Here is a 19,644-nt window from a genome sequence, read left to right on the forward strand (position 1 = left end):
TTTTAAATAAGCAGTGTATATAAAGTTTACATTACCTTATTATTTAAAAATGTGTGATATTTAAAATGATATTAAAATTGTACAATGATTCATATGAATACTCTGTTGGACATTTTAAATAATATAAAAATATAGAGGCAATAAAAATTGACAGAAATAGTAATGTTTGAATGGATCTCTTCATGCGTAGTTGCACCATTTTTAAAGTAACTATTTATTAATCATTAATAATTATTTTTTATTATTTTTTATAATAATGTTGATTATGACCATGTTTATAATAATAATAATAATAATAATAATAATAATAATAATAATAATAATGATAATAACAACATTTATAATAATATTGATGACAATAATATTTATTACATTTATTATATTTATTAATATTTAATAATAATTTTTATGTTTAAAAACATTATTATTATTATTATTATTATTATTATTATTATCATTATGTGTATAATCATAAAAATGATGACAATGCTTATAATAATAATAATAATACTAATAATAATAATGATAATAACAACATTTATAATAATATTGATGACAATAATATTTATTACATTTATTATATTTATTAATATTTAATAATATTTTTATGTTTAAAAACATTATTATTATTACTATTATCATCATTATGTGTATAATCATAAAAATTATGACAATGCTTAATAATAATAATAATAATAATAATAATAATAATAATAATAATAATAATAATAATAATAATAATAATGTTTATAATATAATAACAACAACAAAATTATATTTCTAATAATTCTATATTCTATATAGTCGGTCTACATTATTATTTAAGAACGTATGATTTTAAGAATATAGTATTAACATTATACATATTATTAATAATAAATAAAATGCAATACTGTCACTTTGTAGGACTTTTTAAATAACAAGAAATATAAAATGCAATCAAAATAGAAAGAATTTTTGGTGTTTGTTTAGATTTAGCTAAAAATTTATCTAAATTCATTCATTCATTCATTTTTCTTTGACTTAGTCCCTTATTTATTCCACTGAGGAATGAACCGCCTACTTCAATGGCATATGTTTTATATAGTGGATGCCCCTCCAGCCACAACCCAGTACTGAGAAACACGCTCACTCATACACTATAGCCAATTTACCTCGGACGATTTTTACCTGATCTTGATTTTGGTTGCATTAATTTCTACTTACTTGATTTACTTACCCTCTGTTCTTCACAGGAGCCCTGAACCAGAAGCACTGGGTAAAGAAGTATCCAGTGTGTGGCAATGCCAGGCAGTCTCCCATTGACATCAGTGAGGAGTTCACTCAGGTCAGGCTTCAGTACCAGAACCTGCAGCTGGAGAACTGGGAACAACCAACCACTGATTCAACCACCATCACTAATGACGGCAAAACAGGTGTGAAACAGTCCCTGAGCTTCCCAGATATTAGCAAACATTCACTAAACTTTAGTACACTCAAAGTTGACATGCACATGCAAAGTTTCTTATAGTCAGTTAAATGCGTTGAAGGAGCAGTTTCAGCAGATATTAAGCAGACAGTCAATTAATATTCAAATAAGAAGTAATTGGCATGTAGTTTCAATGCAACTTTTATTTAATAAACATGTCCAATAGGGACCATCAAAATAAAGTCTTACCATAAACAAATATGAATTAACTAAGGTGAAGCAATCAAGCTAACAACCCCATGGCATTTGTATGGGATAGATATTTTGATGCTGGTCTTTCAAATACTTTGTTTGTGTAACATTGGTCCTTTTTTATAACTTTAGAGTATTTAATGAATGTTGTTTTAATACAAATGATCTGTATTGGTCTGGCCCTCTAAAACTGCCCTAGAGTCTACTGTGGCCCCTTAAAATGAATTGCCCACCCCTGGGTTAAAATGATAGATTTTTCTTTTATATAAAAATTCATTAGAATATTAAGTAAAGGTGATGTTTCATTAAAATATTGAGTAAATGTCCTACTGGAATTGTATCAACACTTATTATTATTAATATGCATTACTAAACACCTAATTAAACAGCTTTAATGCTTATTTTCTTAGTATTTTGATTATTTTGCAACCTCAGATTTTATAGACGTCATAACAAACCATACGTCAATGCAAAGCCAATTTATTTATTTGATGTATGAATCTCTATTTGGCGGCATTGTGGCTCAGTGGTTAGCGGTCGCCTCAAAGCAATAAGGTCACTAGTTTGAGCTCCGAACAGTCTCATTCAATCATTAATTTTCCTCCAGCTTAGTCCCTTTATTTATCAGGGGTCGCAACAGCGGAATAAATCACCAATTTATCCAGGATGTTTTACGCAGTGGCTGCCCTTCAAATAACAACAGCAGCATCAAGGAAAAACAAATTCATGGCAGAGAAATCTTAAGATTTAGAGAGATTTTTCCACATAAATAGTCATTTTACATACTGTTGTCATATTGTTATCATATCATATTAACTTATCCAGGATGTTTTACGCAGTGGCTGCCCTTCCAGCTTCAACCCAGTCTTGGGAAACACCCATACACTCTCACATTTACCCACATACACTATGGCCAATTTAGTTTATTCAATTCCTCTATAGATCATGTGTTTGGACTGTCGGGGAAAACGGAGTAGCCAGAGGAAACCCACGCCAACACGGGGAGAACATGCAAACTCCACATAGAAATGCCAACTGGCCCAGCCGGGACTCAATCTAGCAACGATCTTGCTGTGAGAGGACAGTCCTAACCACTAAGCCACCATGCAACCCCTTTCTAGCAATCTCCATCACAAAATAAACTCTGAATTGAAGACTGAGTGGACATTCAGAATGAGCAGATTCATCACTTAACAGCAGCATTAACACAATCAATTTTGACTGTATTTTTGTTCTCTGAATCGCACGTTCACCAAAACACGGTGTTCTTTAATTGTTCGATTGTGATGAGTTGTGGATAAAACGTGTCTGGCATTTGAATTCACTCTCCTAAAACGGCACTCAGTGAAATTATACAGATGTATTAACTCTCGGGAGCCTCGTCCTCAGATGAATACAATTACAAGCTGAGATTAATCGCTGGCAGACTAATGGAGGCGCTGGAGAATGAAAATCTACTGAAATGATGATGGTTTCTGTTCTGCTAGCTGTGAATGGCAGCTGCTCGCCTTTACGTGGTTTTATTAAAACTAAACCTTTTGACTTTGTGAGAATGGCGGATTATTCCGGCACAAAAGGCAGAGCGTAAGATGAATCTGTTATCAAGGTGAAGAGATGAAGGATGAAAGATGAGCAATTAAGCTTTGAGGCAGGAACACAATTGCACATGTTAATGTGGTCATTAAGCTTGTGTGTGTGTGTGTGTGTGTGTGCGCGTGCGTGTGTGTGTATGTTTGTGTGTGCATGTTTATGTCTGTGTGTATGTGCATGTGTTTTTTGTGTGTGTGCATATGTGTGTGTCTGTGTGCATGTTTATGTGTGTCTGTGTGCGTGTATATTTGTGCATGTGTGCTTGTGTGTGTGCATGCATGTGTGTCTGTGTGCATTTGTTTCTGTGTGATTGTGTGTGTGTGTGTGTGTGTGTGTGTGTGTGTGTGTGTGTGTGTGTGTGTGTGTGTGTGTGTGTGTGTGTGTGTGTGTGTGTGTGTGTCTTTATTTGTATGTGTGCTTGTGCATGCATATGTTTGTGTGCATGCATGCATGTTTGTGTGTGTCTCTATATGTGTGTGTGTGTCTGTTTGCATTTGCGTGTGCATCCATATGTGTGTGTCTGTATGTGTCTGTGTGTAATTGTGTGCATATGTATGTGTGCATGTTTGTGTCTGTGTGTGTGTTTGTGTATGTATGCACGTTTGTCTGTGTGTCTCTCTGTATGCGTGTGGCTATGTTTGTATGTACGTGTGCCTCTGTGTGTGTCTGTGTGTGTGTGTGTGATGTTTTCTAGTGGTGATTGGTCTGAACAGTGAGTACTTCATAAGTGGAGGTGGGCTCAGATCCAGGTTTAAAGTGGGCCGGATCACGTTCCACTGGGGCAGATGTAACGCCACTTCAGACGGATCAGAACACAGCCTGAATGGCAACAGGTTCCCCCTGGAGGTAAAGTTCAGCACACGATTAAATCACTACTCTTTCAGACTGAAGATTCACAGTTATTTAGACTTTTTTATCATAATGTGATGTATTCATCAGTTAACCAGTATTCTGTACTGTAGAAAGGACATAACAAAAATACAATATGATGTTGGAAATAAACCTTTGTTAATGTTTGAATGTAATGCTACTATAAATGCTTATTGTATTAATATACTATAAATGCTTATTGTATAAAGGAGAATAATGAAAAAATAAATAAAAACATAATTCAGTAGGAATGATTGAATGAATAAATGAATGGATGAATGAGAAGATTTTATTGTAAAAAAAACAAATAAACAAAAATAATAATAATAAATAAATAGTCAGTTGATCTCTCTCTAAAGATGATCAAAAACATACTTTCCAAATACTGAGTACATAAAGAAAAGCACATCCATATCCATCCATCTATCCATCCATCCATCCATCCATCCATTCATCCATCCATCCATCCATCCATCCATCCATCCATCCATCCATCCATCCATTTATTTTCCTATCTATCTATCTATCTATCTATCTATCTATCTATCTATCTATCTATCTATCTATCTATCTATCTATCTATCTATCTATCTATCTATCTATCTATCTATCTATCTATCTATCTATCTATCTATCTATCTATCTATCTATCTATCTATCTATCTATCTATCTAGCTGTCTGTCTGTCTGTCTGTCTGTCTGTCTGTCTGTCGTCCGTCCGTTCGTCCGTCTGTCTATTTACCTATTTATCCATCCATTCATCCATTCATTTTCTATCTATCTATCTGTCTGTACGTACGTTCGTCTGTCTATCCAGCCATCCATCATTCTATCTATTGTTTAATCTAGCTTTACAAACACATACACAAATACTCTGCATATATAATCATTTTAGCATAGGAATAAATTCTGTCAATGCACTTAAATGTTAGCTTTAAGCCAATTTCAGTTGTAAATGAAATGGATGGAAGTGAGTTATCTGCCTCCCTCTGTCTCTCTTTCTCTCTCTTAGATGCAGATTTATTGTTTTGATGATTTGGAGTTTGAATCCATAGACGAGGCGATGAGCAGCGGAGGAAAGATCGCTGCTGTGGCTGTCCTTTTCCAGGTGACATTTTCATCATCCTGTGAACAATAAGCACAAGCACACCATGCATATCTGCAACCTTTCTATCATAATAACCCGAGCACGGTCTGCTTCTCAGGCCAGCATTGAAGACAACCAGGACTACGCAGCCATCATTGAAGGGGTGAATAACGTGAGCAGATTTGGTATGCCCTCATTTTTCCAACATATTATTTGCATTATTCAGAATTGATCTGCATAATTCTGATAACACGCTTGTATTTGATGTTAAGGTAAAAGCAGCGCTGTGGAGGAGTTTTCTCTGCTGGCTTTGCTTCCAGAAAACACTGAAAAATACTTCATGTACAACGGATCGCTCACTGCACCGCCCTGCTCCGAAAATGTGGAGTGGATCGTGTTTAAAAACACTGTGGGCATCTCTGAAACCCAGGTCAGGATGTATACACAGATTACTATTCATGTCAGCATGAAGCAGAAATTGCAATCCCTTTTATTTCAACTAATCTTCCCTATTATGAAGCATGAGATGAGTCCTTAGATTAGCAAATATGTAGGGCGGGGCTTGATTTTGAACACTGAGAATTGATTGGAGGGTTTGCTTGTTAGTACCCGCCCACTTTTTCTGCAGCACCGGTTTCAAAACCTGTCCTATGTTGTTTATAAAAATGATAAAGCTAGGTTATTAATTAATTAATTACATTTATATCAAACATAACTATTTTAAAAGTGGCATTACAAATATACAGCATGGAAAATTATTGAGCACCTCATCATATTTCTCAGAAAACATATTTATAAAGATGTTTTTTATTTTCTACATTTAATTCTATAAGAAATCGGGCGTCTTGTGAAGAATTGACATTTTCTGTGTGTTTAAGTGATATAAAGTGAAATACAATCAATCCAAAAACCATGAAATATCACAACCAATGTGTTTGATGTTGTTCTTTTTGGTGAACATGTTTATGCAAGCATATGAAAAATGTGAAATTTAGATTTTATTCTCCAGTAATATTTCAGAAATGCCCTTGTGCATCTAGAACTTGTAACCTCTTCCTCTCCGGATCATGTAAGGCTTTAATCCACTACTGGTCATTTCAGACATTTTGGTTGCATGATATTTGTTTGTTTTCTTGTGTCAGAATTGCATGTAAAGGCTCCGCCCTCTTTGGGAAAACATCAGCTCATTTGCATTTAAAGAGACACACAAAAAACTGTGTTCTTTACAAGCTACAGAGGGGAAAACAAGTATTGAACATGTCACCTTTATTTCTAAAGGTGCTTTTGACTTGAATTTCTCCCCAGATGTTTTTAACAACCATAGAAATCCACATATGAAAAGGTAACAAATCTAATCAGTTTACAAATGAAGATAGGTATATAATAAAATTAAATGGCACAGGTAAAAAGTATTGAACACATGAAGAAAGGAAGGTGTAGAAAGGCAGTGAAAACCCAGACAGTAGCTGAAATCTCTGTTATTCAGTAACCCTCTGCTCTTCCTGCTTCAGTCAAACATCTACATTAGCAGGATGATGAAGATGAAACCAGGGTGGACATTTCAGCAAGACAGTGATCCAAAACACAGCCAAGGAAACTTTCAAATGCATTCAGAGAAAAAAAATTCAAGCTGTAGAATGGCCCAGCCAATCACCTGACTCAAAACCATTAGAAAATACTAATTAAAGCTCACATTTGACGAACGAGTATAACAGACCAAGAGTTGTACTCACACCTGAGCAATGCATACAACTTTATTCTCCATATGAGAGGAGGTCATTGGCATTCCATGTCAGTAGCTCTTTTAGAAATAATACTCTTAAGACATGTTCAATACTTATTTCCCCTGCTGTATATACACACACACTGTATACATATATATATATATATATATATATATATATATATATATATATATATATATATATATATATATATATATATATATATATGTTAACATATGTAAATTTATGACCAATGGTGGCGTCCAACAAGGCTTGGGCCAAAGAGAACGGTAAAAGTAATGCAAAAACGCAAACAATTAATGACAACTATATAAAGCAAAAGCCAAACCTCTGACGTTTTAAAAAATATACAAATTTCAGCTGGACTATTTTAGTCCCAAAAGAAATTCAGGAAGAAGAGGACGTATGGTCACCCTACAATTGATTAAATAGTTTGTATTTAATAACCAGTGTTCTCAACAAAATAAATAGAGTTATTACATCTTATTACATCTCATAACCCAACCATTATTTAATGGGCACTTTTTTTGAGGAGAGTTATTTGTCTGAATAAAGTTTGAGTTATCTTTTTAAGATGGGTCTGTCCATACTGCAGCCGCAGGCACTATTGTGTGTCTTTGTGGAAGACTGAAAAACCCCTCTCCTAAAAATGAACCGTGTTAAGTTTATCCCTGACAGCCTCTTCGAGCTATTCTTGAGCAAACGGAGGCTGTGCATTAATATTTCAGCTGGCCACAGCCTGACGCGTGGATCAGAGAAAAGCCCTGAGCGCCGGGACACAACTTTTTGCTCCTCTCATCCAGCTGTACTTTAAAGCTCACTTTTAAGAAGCGAGTAGGAGTTTTTTTCTGTCGTGTGGTTGCGTAGTTATTTTTTTCTTTCCACTCAAGTTTGATCCACTTTAAAGCACAGTCTGTTTCTTGAGCATGAAAGTTTGATGTGTGAAACTCAGGCATGCTGGAGTGCAGGTGATGAATGTTTAGCGCTGGCTCAGTGTTTTGCATTATTATCTCATTACTGCAAAAATTCATTTGTGCATCTAAAGCTTTTCACATGCATTTATTAAGGTTACGTTTAAATACAGCCAATATAAATAGTACATCTTAACTAATTTTTTAGTGATACTTGGTTCCCTTATGTTTTTTCACGCGTGAACAAAACGGGTCACACTTTAAGTTTGTACAGTATTAGTTAAGGTTATGAACCAGTAAATGGACAATACATAAATTTCAGTATTAATCTTTATTAACGTTAGTTAACGGAAAACATTCATTGATAGTTCTTGTAGAGTATTATCTTTGTCTAACAAGCATAACTTTGGGATTATATCATTAAAAAATACTGTATAAGTATTGTTCATTGTTGGTTCATATCCGTAAACACATTAAAAACAATTATTAATGAATACTTATTATAAAGTGTGACCAAAAAATGTGTTTATTCATTTTCTTTTTAGCTTAGTGCCTTTATTTATCTGGGGTCACCACAGCGGAATGAACCGCCAACTTATCCAGCATATGTTTTAAACAGCAGATGGCCTTCCAGCTGCAACCCATGACTGGGAAACATTCATACACGCTCATTCACACACTTTCACTACGGACAATTTTAGTTTACCAAATTCACCTGCACCACATGCCTTTGGGATTGTGGGGGAAACCGGAGCACCCGGAGAAAACCCATGTAAACAACGGGAGAACATGCAAACTCCACACAGAAATGCTAACTGCCGCAGCCGAGGCTTGAACCAGCGGCCGCCTTGCTGTGAGGCGATCATGCTACTTGGGTAATTAAAAATAATAATTAAAACATATTTTTGGTGGGCATCACGGTGGTGCCATTAAAAATGTTTTAATTATTATTTTTAATTACTCAAATTATTTTAAAATGAATTGCTCTACATGTCTCATTATTTTTGTGAATGTAATTCTAATGTGTGATCTTATTAAGTTTATAAAAATTAATATATAATTTACTAAAAGTCAAGTCAAACTTCATTTAGCACTTTAAAAACACAGAAGTGAGCCAAAGTGCTGTTCAGAAAATATACAACAAAATGAGCATAATAGTCTATAAAATGCATGATAAAATATAGCTAAACTACCCAAAAAAGCCGCACAAATTAAAATAACCAGGTATTAAGATCAGGTGTCAAATGCCAACAGAAGCAAATGCGTTTTCGGAGAAGACTTGAATGCAGTGTTGCATGCAGAGCTGTTGCAAACAAATTATTTGTGTTGAATTTAAACAAACAAATTAAATTTAATAATGTTCAACTTAATTTGTTTGTTTAAATTTAGCCCAGATAAATTGTTTACAACCACTTAACGTAAAAAAAAAAAAAAAAAATTAGTAAATCCAAGGAATCATCTTTGAATAATTTTTTTCAGAAGCAAATTATTCTAAAGTCTAGGACTTGCCACAGTGAAAGCACAATCCCCTCTAAGCTTACGCTTTGTTTTTGGGACAATCACGAGCAGCTGATCAGCTCACCTGAGAGAACGAGTGGGCTTATAGGGGTGTATCAGAGTGATATAAGGTGTAGCAAGACCATTTAGAGATTTAAAAACAATATCTCAAACTGTATTCTAAAATTAATTGGCAACCAATGAAGCCAAGCTAACATAGGGGAAATGTGGTCCTATTTGCGAGTACTAGTTAATAGTCAAGCTGCAGTATTTTGCACCATTTGCAAACACCAACAGCTGACCTGCTACTCCACACATACAGTGCATTACAGTAATCTAACCTAGTGGTCACAAAAGCATGATTTCAAACGGTTGTTTTGGTATATATTGCTTTATTTTTGCTAATCCTCTTAAATAAAAGAAGCTTGATTTAACTACCGCTCTAACCTGATTGTCAGATTTCAAATCTGAGTCAAACTTCAGCTCCAAATTTGTGACTGCAGGCTTGGTATGCTAAGCTAACAAACCCAAATTGAATAGAAGAGTCCCAACGGTACCTTCAAAAACCATTACTTCTGTTTTATTTTCATTAAAACTTTAATTTTGTTTAGTTTCACTTTCATGTTTTATTTAAAAATATTAGCATCACATACGTTTTTAAGCTTTACCATATTTACATTTTTAGTTTTTCTTTTTTTACATATTTAAGATTCATTGATTCGTAGAAAAAAATATATACTTGGATATATAAACATAATACACATTTGCACAAATTGCACACATACTACATAAGTGCACCCTAACAAACTCCATTCATCATACAATCTAATCGCAATGCATACAACACATTCATACGTACTACTTACATGTGCTGTACAACACACATACTACACATTTATGCATGCTAACTACATATGAAATGATTGAGTGGATCGTGGATTGTGGTCTGATTTGTTTTTGTGTGTTTGTTTGTGTGTATGTGTGTGTGTAGCTGGAGGTGTTCTGTGAAGTGATGACCATGCAGCAGGCCGGATACGCCATGCTGACCGACTACCTGCAGAACAACTACAGAGAACAACAGCAGCAGTTCATGGGACAAGTGTTCTCATCCTACACAGGCACAGAGGAAGTCCCTGCACCCAGTATGCATACTACACACTCACACACACTCCTACATGACACTTGCACAAACTACATTGCATAATCCCCCCTAACATGCTACATACTATACATAACGCATTCTACTTACCATGCATACTACATACTACACTTACACATCCTTTTCAATGCACATACTGAACACTACACTACACATGTATACATACTAACACACTCATACAATCTAAGCAATCACAAATACTACATACACATAATACATTAAACACACACACACACATATATCAGCTCTGTTATGAAGACTAAAACACACTACATCCACATACTACACACGAATACTGCACCACGTACACAGAATACACACTGCACACTAACGCATATCACATGCAAACTCGCACATATACTGCATACTTGTTCATTCATTCTACACACTTACACATATTCTGCACAAACTAAACACATGCTGCACACACATCTACGTACAGCACAATCACACATCATCCATACACACAATGCACAGCCTAGACACTCAGAAACACACATGAATAGCATGCAATAATGAGTGAGAGGTCAGCTCTGTAGGTCAGATGCAGAGTTAGTACGCTGCTTCTCCTTCTCTGACCATGCACACACATGCGCTACGCTCTTTAAAGTCCCGGCAGTCAGTGTGTGTTGCTAGGAAACCTCACTTTGGCACTTCTCCAGGAAAACAAATGCAGCAATTCTCTTTCAGACCGAGTTGATTTAGAAGCTATTTTCTGAGTTGTTGCTGTTCGGCTGAAGTTACGGCGCCTTATTAAAAAATAAAGCAGGACATGCTGTTTTCCAATAATCGTGTTCTCTCAGGCTCTTGAATAATCACAATTTAGCAAATGGGTGTTGAAGTCAGTTTAACTCAGAAATTTTTAATTAATTACAAAGACACACCAATGCAACACAATGAATTAAACATGACTTTTTGGTAGTAGACACACTGAAATAATGTTTCTGTATATTAATAATCTTTTTACTGTTCATTTTGTACCATCTTGTTGCTTAATAGGGAATATGCCGAGCTAGTGCTGTTCCCATGCTAGTGCTGTTCCCACACTTCCGGTTACCTGTTATTGTGAACTTTTTTTCCATTTTATACGGTTCCTTATACAGCATCGATGTTGTAATGTCATTAAAATACATTCAGTTAAACAAACTTTAGCATTTATTTAGTTGCTCAAGCTTAAAACGAGACAAAAAGCTGTTTACTCGCACGCGCCTGTCAGAATCGGCAGGCTAGCTCAGCTCCATTGAATATACTGTGGTAAAATAAATGCTCATATTATAAAGATATGGCGGGGGAAATGTAATTTAATGCAGTGCTTCTTGTACAATCTGAGACCCACTTTAAATCAGATATCACTCAGCTAGTGGAGATCGCTGATTTTTAAAGAAAACAGACCTTAAACGCACCGGATTTTGCCTTAACCCAGGTTACTGGCAAATTAAAAGTCCTATTAGCATGCTTCGGCATATACCCCATTATAGTTTTGTGATTATGATGATGATATATTAAATATTTATATGAATATATTTAATACTTATTTATTGATTTCTCATTGAATATGAGCACTTTATTATATTAAAAACTTAGACAAAAATGCTATGAGTCATCATAATGTGGATCTGTATTTATTTTTATCAAGTATCATATTAGTTTTAAGCTAAACAATATGGAAAATTAGACATTTTTATAAAAGTTGTTATTATTTCAAGTATTTTTTTTATTATTTTAGTATTATTGTTTGTTGTTTATATTGATTTATGAGTTGACAAAGTGTGTATTATTATTATCATTAATAATAATGATATCAATAATAAATCAATAAACATTGTTTTCTGAATATTTGACACATTTTCTAAACGTTACAGATTTTTCAATTGTATTTTTATTTTGAATATGCACAACATAGTACGGCATCTAATCTCACATCTTTATTCCCGGATATTGTTACAGTTCTTACATTTAAAAAAATGTTTACATTTAATTTGACCTTGTTATTTATATAATAATTAATGCAATGCAAATGTCAGAGTTCTGACTCTGTTCAGTACAATTACTTTGTAAACCTTATCAATTACGAGGGGTGGATTTAGTGATTCGGGGCTCTAAGCAGTTCCATCAATGGCGACTAATATGCACTCTCTGTTTGTGTGTTTGTTGGTTGGATAAATTGTTTATTTATTGATTTGTCTTTTTATTATATTACTCAATCTACTTATACTTATCTAAAAATTGTTATAATCTTTTTTTAACTAACTCTTCATTTCATTTTAAAGCTGGATTGTTTTACGATTGGGGTTTTGATGGTGGTGTGGGACAAATTGATACAAAAAAAAATTTATTCGTTAGACACTCCCCATACAAAATAGCATTAGAAATCTGTTATAAATATAGGTATAATTAATTGTTCTAGGTATTTATTGGGAGCCCCCAAATTTCATGAGGCTATATGGAGGGTAAATAAGAGAAAACGATCTCAATCTGAATTCTGTTTTGAAAAAAAAAATTGTTAGACTCTCACCATACAAAATAGGAAATCTATGTTAAATATGAGTATTATTTAAAATTATAAGAATTTATCGGGACCCTCCAAAGAAGTTTATGTTTTATATAGGTATAATTTATAATTCCAGGTGTTTATTGTGGCCTCCTAAATGTCCTGGGGCCATATGGAGCTTAAAATACGACAAAATGATCTCAATTTGAATTCTGCTTTGAAAAAAAAAATATTTGTTAAACACTCCCCATACAAAATAGCATAGAAATCTGTTAAATATAGGTATAATTAATTGTTCTAGGTATTTATTGGGAGCCCCCAAATTTCCCGAGGCTATGGAGGTTAAATAAGACAAAATGATCTCAATCTGAATTCTGTTTTGAAAAAATGTTATTCGTTAGACTCTCACCATACAAAATAGGACAGAAATCTATGGTAAATATGGGTAATATTTAAAAGTATAGGTATTTATCGGGACCCACCCAAGAAGCATATGTTTTATAAAGGTATAATTTATAATTCTACATATTTATTTGGGGAACCCAAATTTCCTGGAGCCTTTTGGATCTTAATCTATGCTATATAGAAATATAATTAATAATTGTAGGTATTTATTGGGGCCCCGCAAATTTCCTGGAGCCTTATAGAGCTTAATCTATGTTTTATATAGGTATAATTATAGGTAAAAAAAAAAGTTCTAGCTTAAAAAAATCTGCCTTAAAAAGTTCAGTTCTATTAAATTTTAGATGTTCAATATTCAAGTTAGTTTTTAATACCATATATCATTCAGTTTTATTAAATTACATTCATTCATTCATTTTCTTTTCGGCTTAGTCTCTTTATTAATCCGGGGTCGCCACAGCGGAATGAACCGCCAACTTATCTGTTTAACCCATCCCTGGGAAACATCCACACACACATTCACACACACACACACATACACTACAGACAATTTAGCCTACCCAATTCACCTGTACCACATGTCTTTGGACTGTGGGAGAAACCAGAGCACCCTGGAGAAAACCCACGCGAATGCAGGGAGAACATGCAAACTCCACACAGAAACGCCAACTGAACTGACCCAGCCGAGGCTCGAACCAATGACCCAGTAACCTTATTAAATTACAATTGTCAATAATTAAAATTAACACAGTTCAAATGCAGATTGTTTTATCATATTTTAAGCTCCACAGGACCCTAAAAGGCTGCTTACTTCAGTTATCGGTTAAATCCTTCTCTGTGAAAGGAGGTCAGTTCACTAGTGTTGTTATGTATCTGGATATGATTGCATATAACGTGCATCTCTCCTGTGTTTAGTGTGCAGCTCTGAGCCTCAAAATGTTCAGGCGGACTCTCAGAACTTCACCGGCATCGTGGTGACATGGGAAAGACCTCGTGCCGTCTATGACACCGTGATTGAGCGCTACTCCGTCACCTACCAAAGACTACAGGGACAAAACCCACCCAAACAGCAGTATCTGACAGACGGAGACCAGGATGTGGTGAGAAACTGTAGAGCATCTGCATAGTGTTGAGTAAAGCAGGGATATCAGTCAGCGTTGTTATATGATAGTCATTAGCTCAAGGTTAAACTATTCCCGATGGCTGAAAACAGGTGGTGTAATGTTGTCTTGTGTCTGTTTCCAGGGGGCCATTATTCACAATCTGCTGGCAAACAGTAGCTATGTTGTCCAGGTGGTGGCGCTGTGCATGAATGGCTTGACTGGGAAAATGAGCGACCAGGTCATTGTGGACATGCCTTTCGAAGACCCTGGTAATGCTGGGAAAGAAAAATGACAAGAAATGTCTAGGATAAATTCCATACCCTAATCGAAATAAAAAAATATCAATAGGTTATTTGTAATTTTAGTTTTACAGACAGTTTAAGAAGCATTTTTTTAGCAGTTTTTATTTACTTGATTTATTTTACACAACAAGAGACGGTGTACATTACTCAACATTTTCCAAGAGTGTAAATGTACCCAAATAAGCCTGAATTTGTTTTCTTTGGTAGTCATTTTGCAGGATTGTTAAAGGACGATACCAATAAGAAACTAATTCAAACTCTAAACAATAATTAGATAGGCAACAATTTGCAATAGCATTCACAATTTGAAAAGTAGATCAAATATTACTTGTTTGTGTGTTTTTTGTTTCATTTGTTAATTATAGACGTCATAAGGCCATGGTAAATGGGACAGTATTTCGCTGGAAGAAAGGGAGTGGGTCAAATAATAATATTTGAGCACTTCATGCATTTCTGTTGGAAAAATCCACTATTTGGAACGAATTTCATTTGGTTTGATTTGTATTTTAATTTTAATTCAGTCTTTGTTTGTCAATGATCTATTAAATAAAAAAGAAGAACAAATAGCCTTCAAAACAGTATGCTACTATGCTTCAGGGGCCAGATCCAAAGGCCAGAGGAAGCATTTTGATGAATTTAAGCCTATTTTCATTACAGTTCGGCAGCTTCTATAATGCAAACAATATGTATTGATCATTTTGTAATTTTATTTTATTTTTTTTACTTTTAATTTATTTTATCTTTACTTATTTTTCACAAGAAACTAGCCCAAACACTAGTTTTCATTTGTGGTATCTTTGCCAGATGTTAAAGGTCTATACCAATAAAAATACAAATTCAGACTAGTAACAATACTTAATAGACCAACAACAACAATAGCAAAATAAAATAAATAAATGAATAAATAAATAAATAAATAAATAAATAAATAAATAAATAAATAAATAAATAAATAAATAAATAAAATATTGTAGATGCCATAAGGTCATGGTAAATGGGACAGTATTTCGCTGGAAGAAAGGGAGTGGGTCAGACATAATATCTGAACACTTCATGCATTTTTGTTAGAAATATCTACTATTTGGAACTACTATAATCTACTAAATAAAGAAGAAGAACAAATAACATTTAAAACAGTCTGCTATCATGCTTCAGTGGCTAAATCCAAAGGCCACAGCGAGCATTTTGAAGAACTTTAAACCTACTTTTGTACAGTTCAGTAGTTTCTATAATGCAAGCATTATGTATTGATCATTTAGTAATTAGTAAAGCACATTTATTCCATTATTCCTACAAATATTCATCAAATATTCGTCATGCTAATTTGTGTTTTACTGATTTGATTGAGCATTTTGTTGATATTATTTGTTGTTGTCACATTTACAGTAACACGAATTAGAGAGGAAATTATTTAAACAGATTATGCATGTGTTTATTATTTACTAATTTGTAAAGCAATATATATATATATATATATATATATATATATATATAAATAAAATATGCTTGCCACAAAAAAGTATTCGTTTTTGCAAAAAAATATTTTATGCAAAGTATGACAAACATAAACCGTTTTAGAGAAAAATATGAGGGTATTTGTGTTATTCTTTCATTATAATATAGTTTATTAGTAAAACTTTTAAGCACAAATTTTTACTATTAACTAGTGACTTATTACCTTGCTTATTAGCAGTTTAGTAGTAAAATATTAATGCTATTATTCTACATCCCTTAATCCCAATATCTAAATCTTCTATCTCACTAACTATTATTAAGCAGCAAAGTAGTAGCAGGGCTCGCAAAATTTGATAGCCCGACATCCCAGGGCGATTGTTTTTTCTATCTAGATTACCCACCAGCTACGATGTACATAGATTTTGGTAGCCCGACTGGAAAATATAATAGCTCCGTGACTTCGGGCAACCAGATCTCACTAACTATTAATAAGCAGCAAAGTAACAGGGCTTGCAAAATCTGATAGCCCGACGTCCCAGGGTGATTGTTTTTTTCTATCTAGATAGCCCATCAGGCACAATGTAGATCGATTTTAGTAGCCCGACTGAAAAATATAATAGCCCCGGGACTTAAGGCTACCAGATCTCACTATTAATAAGCAGCAAAGTAGTAGCAGGGCTGGCAATATCTATAATTATTTTTTAGGGGTTTTTCACCTTTATTTTTGAAAGGACAGTAGAGAGAATAGACAGGAAAGCATGGGGAGCAGAGAGAGGGGAAGGATCGGCATAGGACCGCGAGGCGGAATCGAACCCGGGTCGCCGTGAGCACCGGAGTGCATGTGTCGACGCACTAACCACTACACCACTGGCGCCGACAGGGCTCGCAATATATGATAGGCCAACTTTTTCTAGATAGCCCACCAGGCATGATGTAAATAGATTTTGGTAGCCCGACTGAAAAAAAAATAGCCCAAGGGCTTTGGGCTACCAGATTTTGTGAACCCTAAATAGTTTATTGAGAAAAAGTTAAAGATTTGTCTTTGTTAATAATTTGTTGAAACTGAAAATCGTGCCTTAAAATAAAGCATGACCAGTTTGTTTGTTTGCTTGTTTGTTTTGCTCTGACCCTGCAGTAAATGAACCTGATCCCTATGGCGATTTAGCGGAATCGGAGGAATATAATGAGGTAATATTTCTTTCTGAATATACAGTTGAAGTCAGAATTATTAGCCATCCTGTATATTTCCATTATCTTTACCATGATGACAGTACATAAAAGGTTTTCTAGATACTTTTTAAGACACTAGTATTTAGCTCAAAGTGACATTTAAAGGCTTAACCAGATTCATTAGACAAGGTACGATAATTAGGCAAGTCATTGTATAATGTTGGTTTGTTCAGTAGACAATCAAAAAGTAATACTGCTTGGGGCTAATTATATTGACCTGAAAATGGTATTAAAACTGCTTTTATTCTAGCCGAAATAAAACAAATAAGACTTTCTCCAGAAGAAAAAATGTTAAAGGAAATACTGTGAAAAATTCCTTGCTCTGGTAAACATCATTTGGCAATTATTTTTTTAAAAAGGCTAATAATTTTGACTTCAACTATAAATCATAAAAGCATTCAATAGTTGTGCACGGGGTTTAAAAATTACATATTATATTTAGGAACATACATCTGCACCTTCTTCAAAGCCTCCGCCAGGCCGATTTCTCATCCGTGACTCCGGGAGCTCCATCTCCATCACCACATCGACTGACCAGCCGGGTTTCCTCTTCCCCGTCTCCAGAACGACCCCGATCACAGTCCGGCGGAAAATAACAGAGGAGTCTTCGCTTTCACAGCCGCCCGTTCAAAACAAAAGCAGAAAAAATGAAACCAAACGTCCGGCAAACAGACTCCTTCCAGACGACAGCGGACACTTTCCTCAAAGCAACACAGTGGTCACAGACGTCTATTATGAGGATGTCCTGAACTCCAGCACCACAAACATCACCCCGACAATAAATAATAACCTCCTCATTGATCAAAATACAGAGAAAGCATCCACTTCTCCCCCAAAACAACCAGCAAATGAATCTTCAACAGCTAACGCCACCACTGGATCCTCGCTTTCAGCATCCATGAAGATCATTTCTCAGACCACCCAGCCACTCTTTAATGGTAAGTAAGTGTTGTTCAGGGTGTTTTCTTACTATGCGCATTTCACTAAATGCTCACTTCCTTTGTAGGAATATAATGGACGTGCTGGTTGTGAAAATTAATGACTAGCGATTAAGCTAGCAGTAGTGTCTGGATAGTTTGGTGATTGCGTCATTATAGAGGCATTAGTCTTTCCCCATCTTATTCATCTTCATTAATACTCTGTTAAATAATTATATATTTTTAAATGACTTACTTTCCCAGAGATGGGTTGCGGCTGGAAGGGCATCCGCTGCGTAAAAACCTGCTGGATAAGTTGGCGGTTCATTCCGCTGTGGCGACCCCAGATTAATAAAGGGACTAAGCCGACAAGAAAATGAATGAATAAATGACTTACTGTTATATTAAATGGTATTATTAATAACACAAGCAAATTTAAGCATGCTTTTAAAAGCATGATACATGCTTAATCTTCTCTGAGACCTTAGCAGTGAATTTATTTCAAACTCGGACATTAAAAAATTACATGGTGAAAGAAGATCAAAAGGTTTAAGATATCATGCACAAGTGAATACAATGCCATTTGTAAAAACTTTGATGAAGCAAGTCATGACCTGTTTCTGAACCTGCAACTCCTGGTTGCTCTCAAGGTGATGGTGCTGCAGTGAAATAACACTATGATTGCTCTAGAAAACTCTAGAAATACTCTTGCTCCCTGTGTTTATCATCAAACACCCGCTGGAATCTTTCTTCTCAACTGATTGGCTCAGTCTTGAGTTCATGGTGGTGGTTTCTTCCTCTTGTGCACTCAGCCATCTTTCTCTTGCTCATGGTGACGGCGCCTATTAGATGGGGGCTTTAGGTATTGCAAGATGGTTTTCCTTTGACGTGCTTGTTTAGTCTTTATAGGACAGTTCAGACAAAAATGAAAATCTTGTCATCTTTTACTCCTCCCCTTGCTCCAAGCCTAATATTATTTCCTTTGTTGAACACAAAAGAAGATATTTTAGCTTTGACTTCCATAGTATTTTTATTCCCTTGTGAGCAACTCCAGATATGATATTTGCAGTAAAATCTTTGTTGAAGTTGAAGTCAGAATTATTCGACCCCCTTTGAATTGTTTTTTTAATATTTCCCAAATGATGTTTAACAGAACAAGGACATTTTTACAGTATGTCTGATAATATTTTTTCTTCTGGAGAAAGTCTTATTTGTTTTATTTTGG

The 19,644-nt window shown here is 34.7% G+C and overlaps 1 protein-coding gene across 10 annotated transcripts in view; it reads left to right on the plus strand.

The window, feature by feature from the left end:
• Positions 1-19,644, plus strand: part of ptprz1b (protein tyrosine phosphatase receptor type Z1b) — a 94,956-nt gene that overhangs the window by 52,608 nt on the left and 22,704 nt on the right. For all 10 annotated transcript variants that reach the window (XM_073946915.1, XM_073946916.1, XM_073946917.1 and 7 more), the window contains 10 exons: positions 1,236-1,415; positions 3,945-4,096; positions 5,133-5,228; positions 5,326-5,392; positions 5,480-5,637; positions 10,352-10,502; positions 14,328-14,512; positions 14,658-14,784; positions 17,408-17,460; positions 17,945-18,440. In XM_073946915.1, the coding sequence (XP_073803016.1) occupies positions 5,133-5,228; positions 5,326-5,392; positions 5,480-5,637; positions 10,352-10,502; positions 14,328-14,512; positions 14,658-14,784; positions 17,408-17,460; positions 17,945-18,440 (1,333 nt within the window). In that variant the 5' untranslated portion in view covers positions 1,236-1,415; positions 3,945-4,096. The remainder of the gene's footprint in view (positions 1-1,235; positions 1,416-3,944; positions 4,097-5,132; positions 5,229-5,325; positions 5,393-5,479; positions 5,638-10,351; positions 10,503-14,327; positions 14,513-14,657; positions 14,785-17,407; positions 17,461-17,944; positions 18,441-19,644) is intronic.

This window comes from Danio rerio, chromosome 4, assembly GCF_049306965.1.
Source record: "Danio rerio strain Tuebingen ecotype United States chromosome 4, GRCz12tu, whole genome shotgun sequence".
NCBI lineage: Eukaryota > Metazoa > Chordata > Actinopteri > Cypriniformes > Danionidae > Danio > Danio rerio.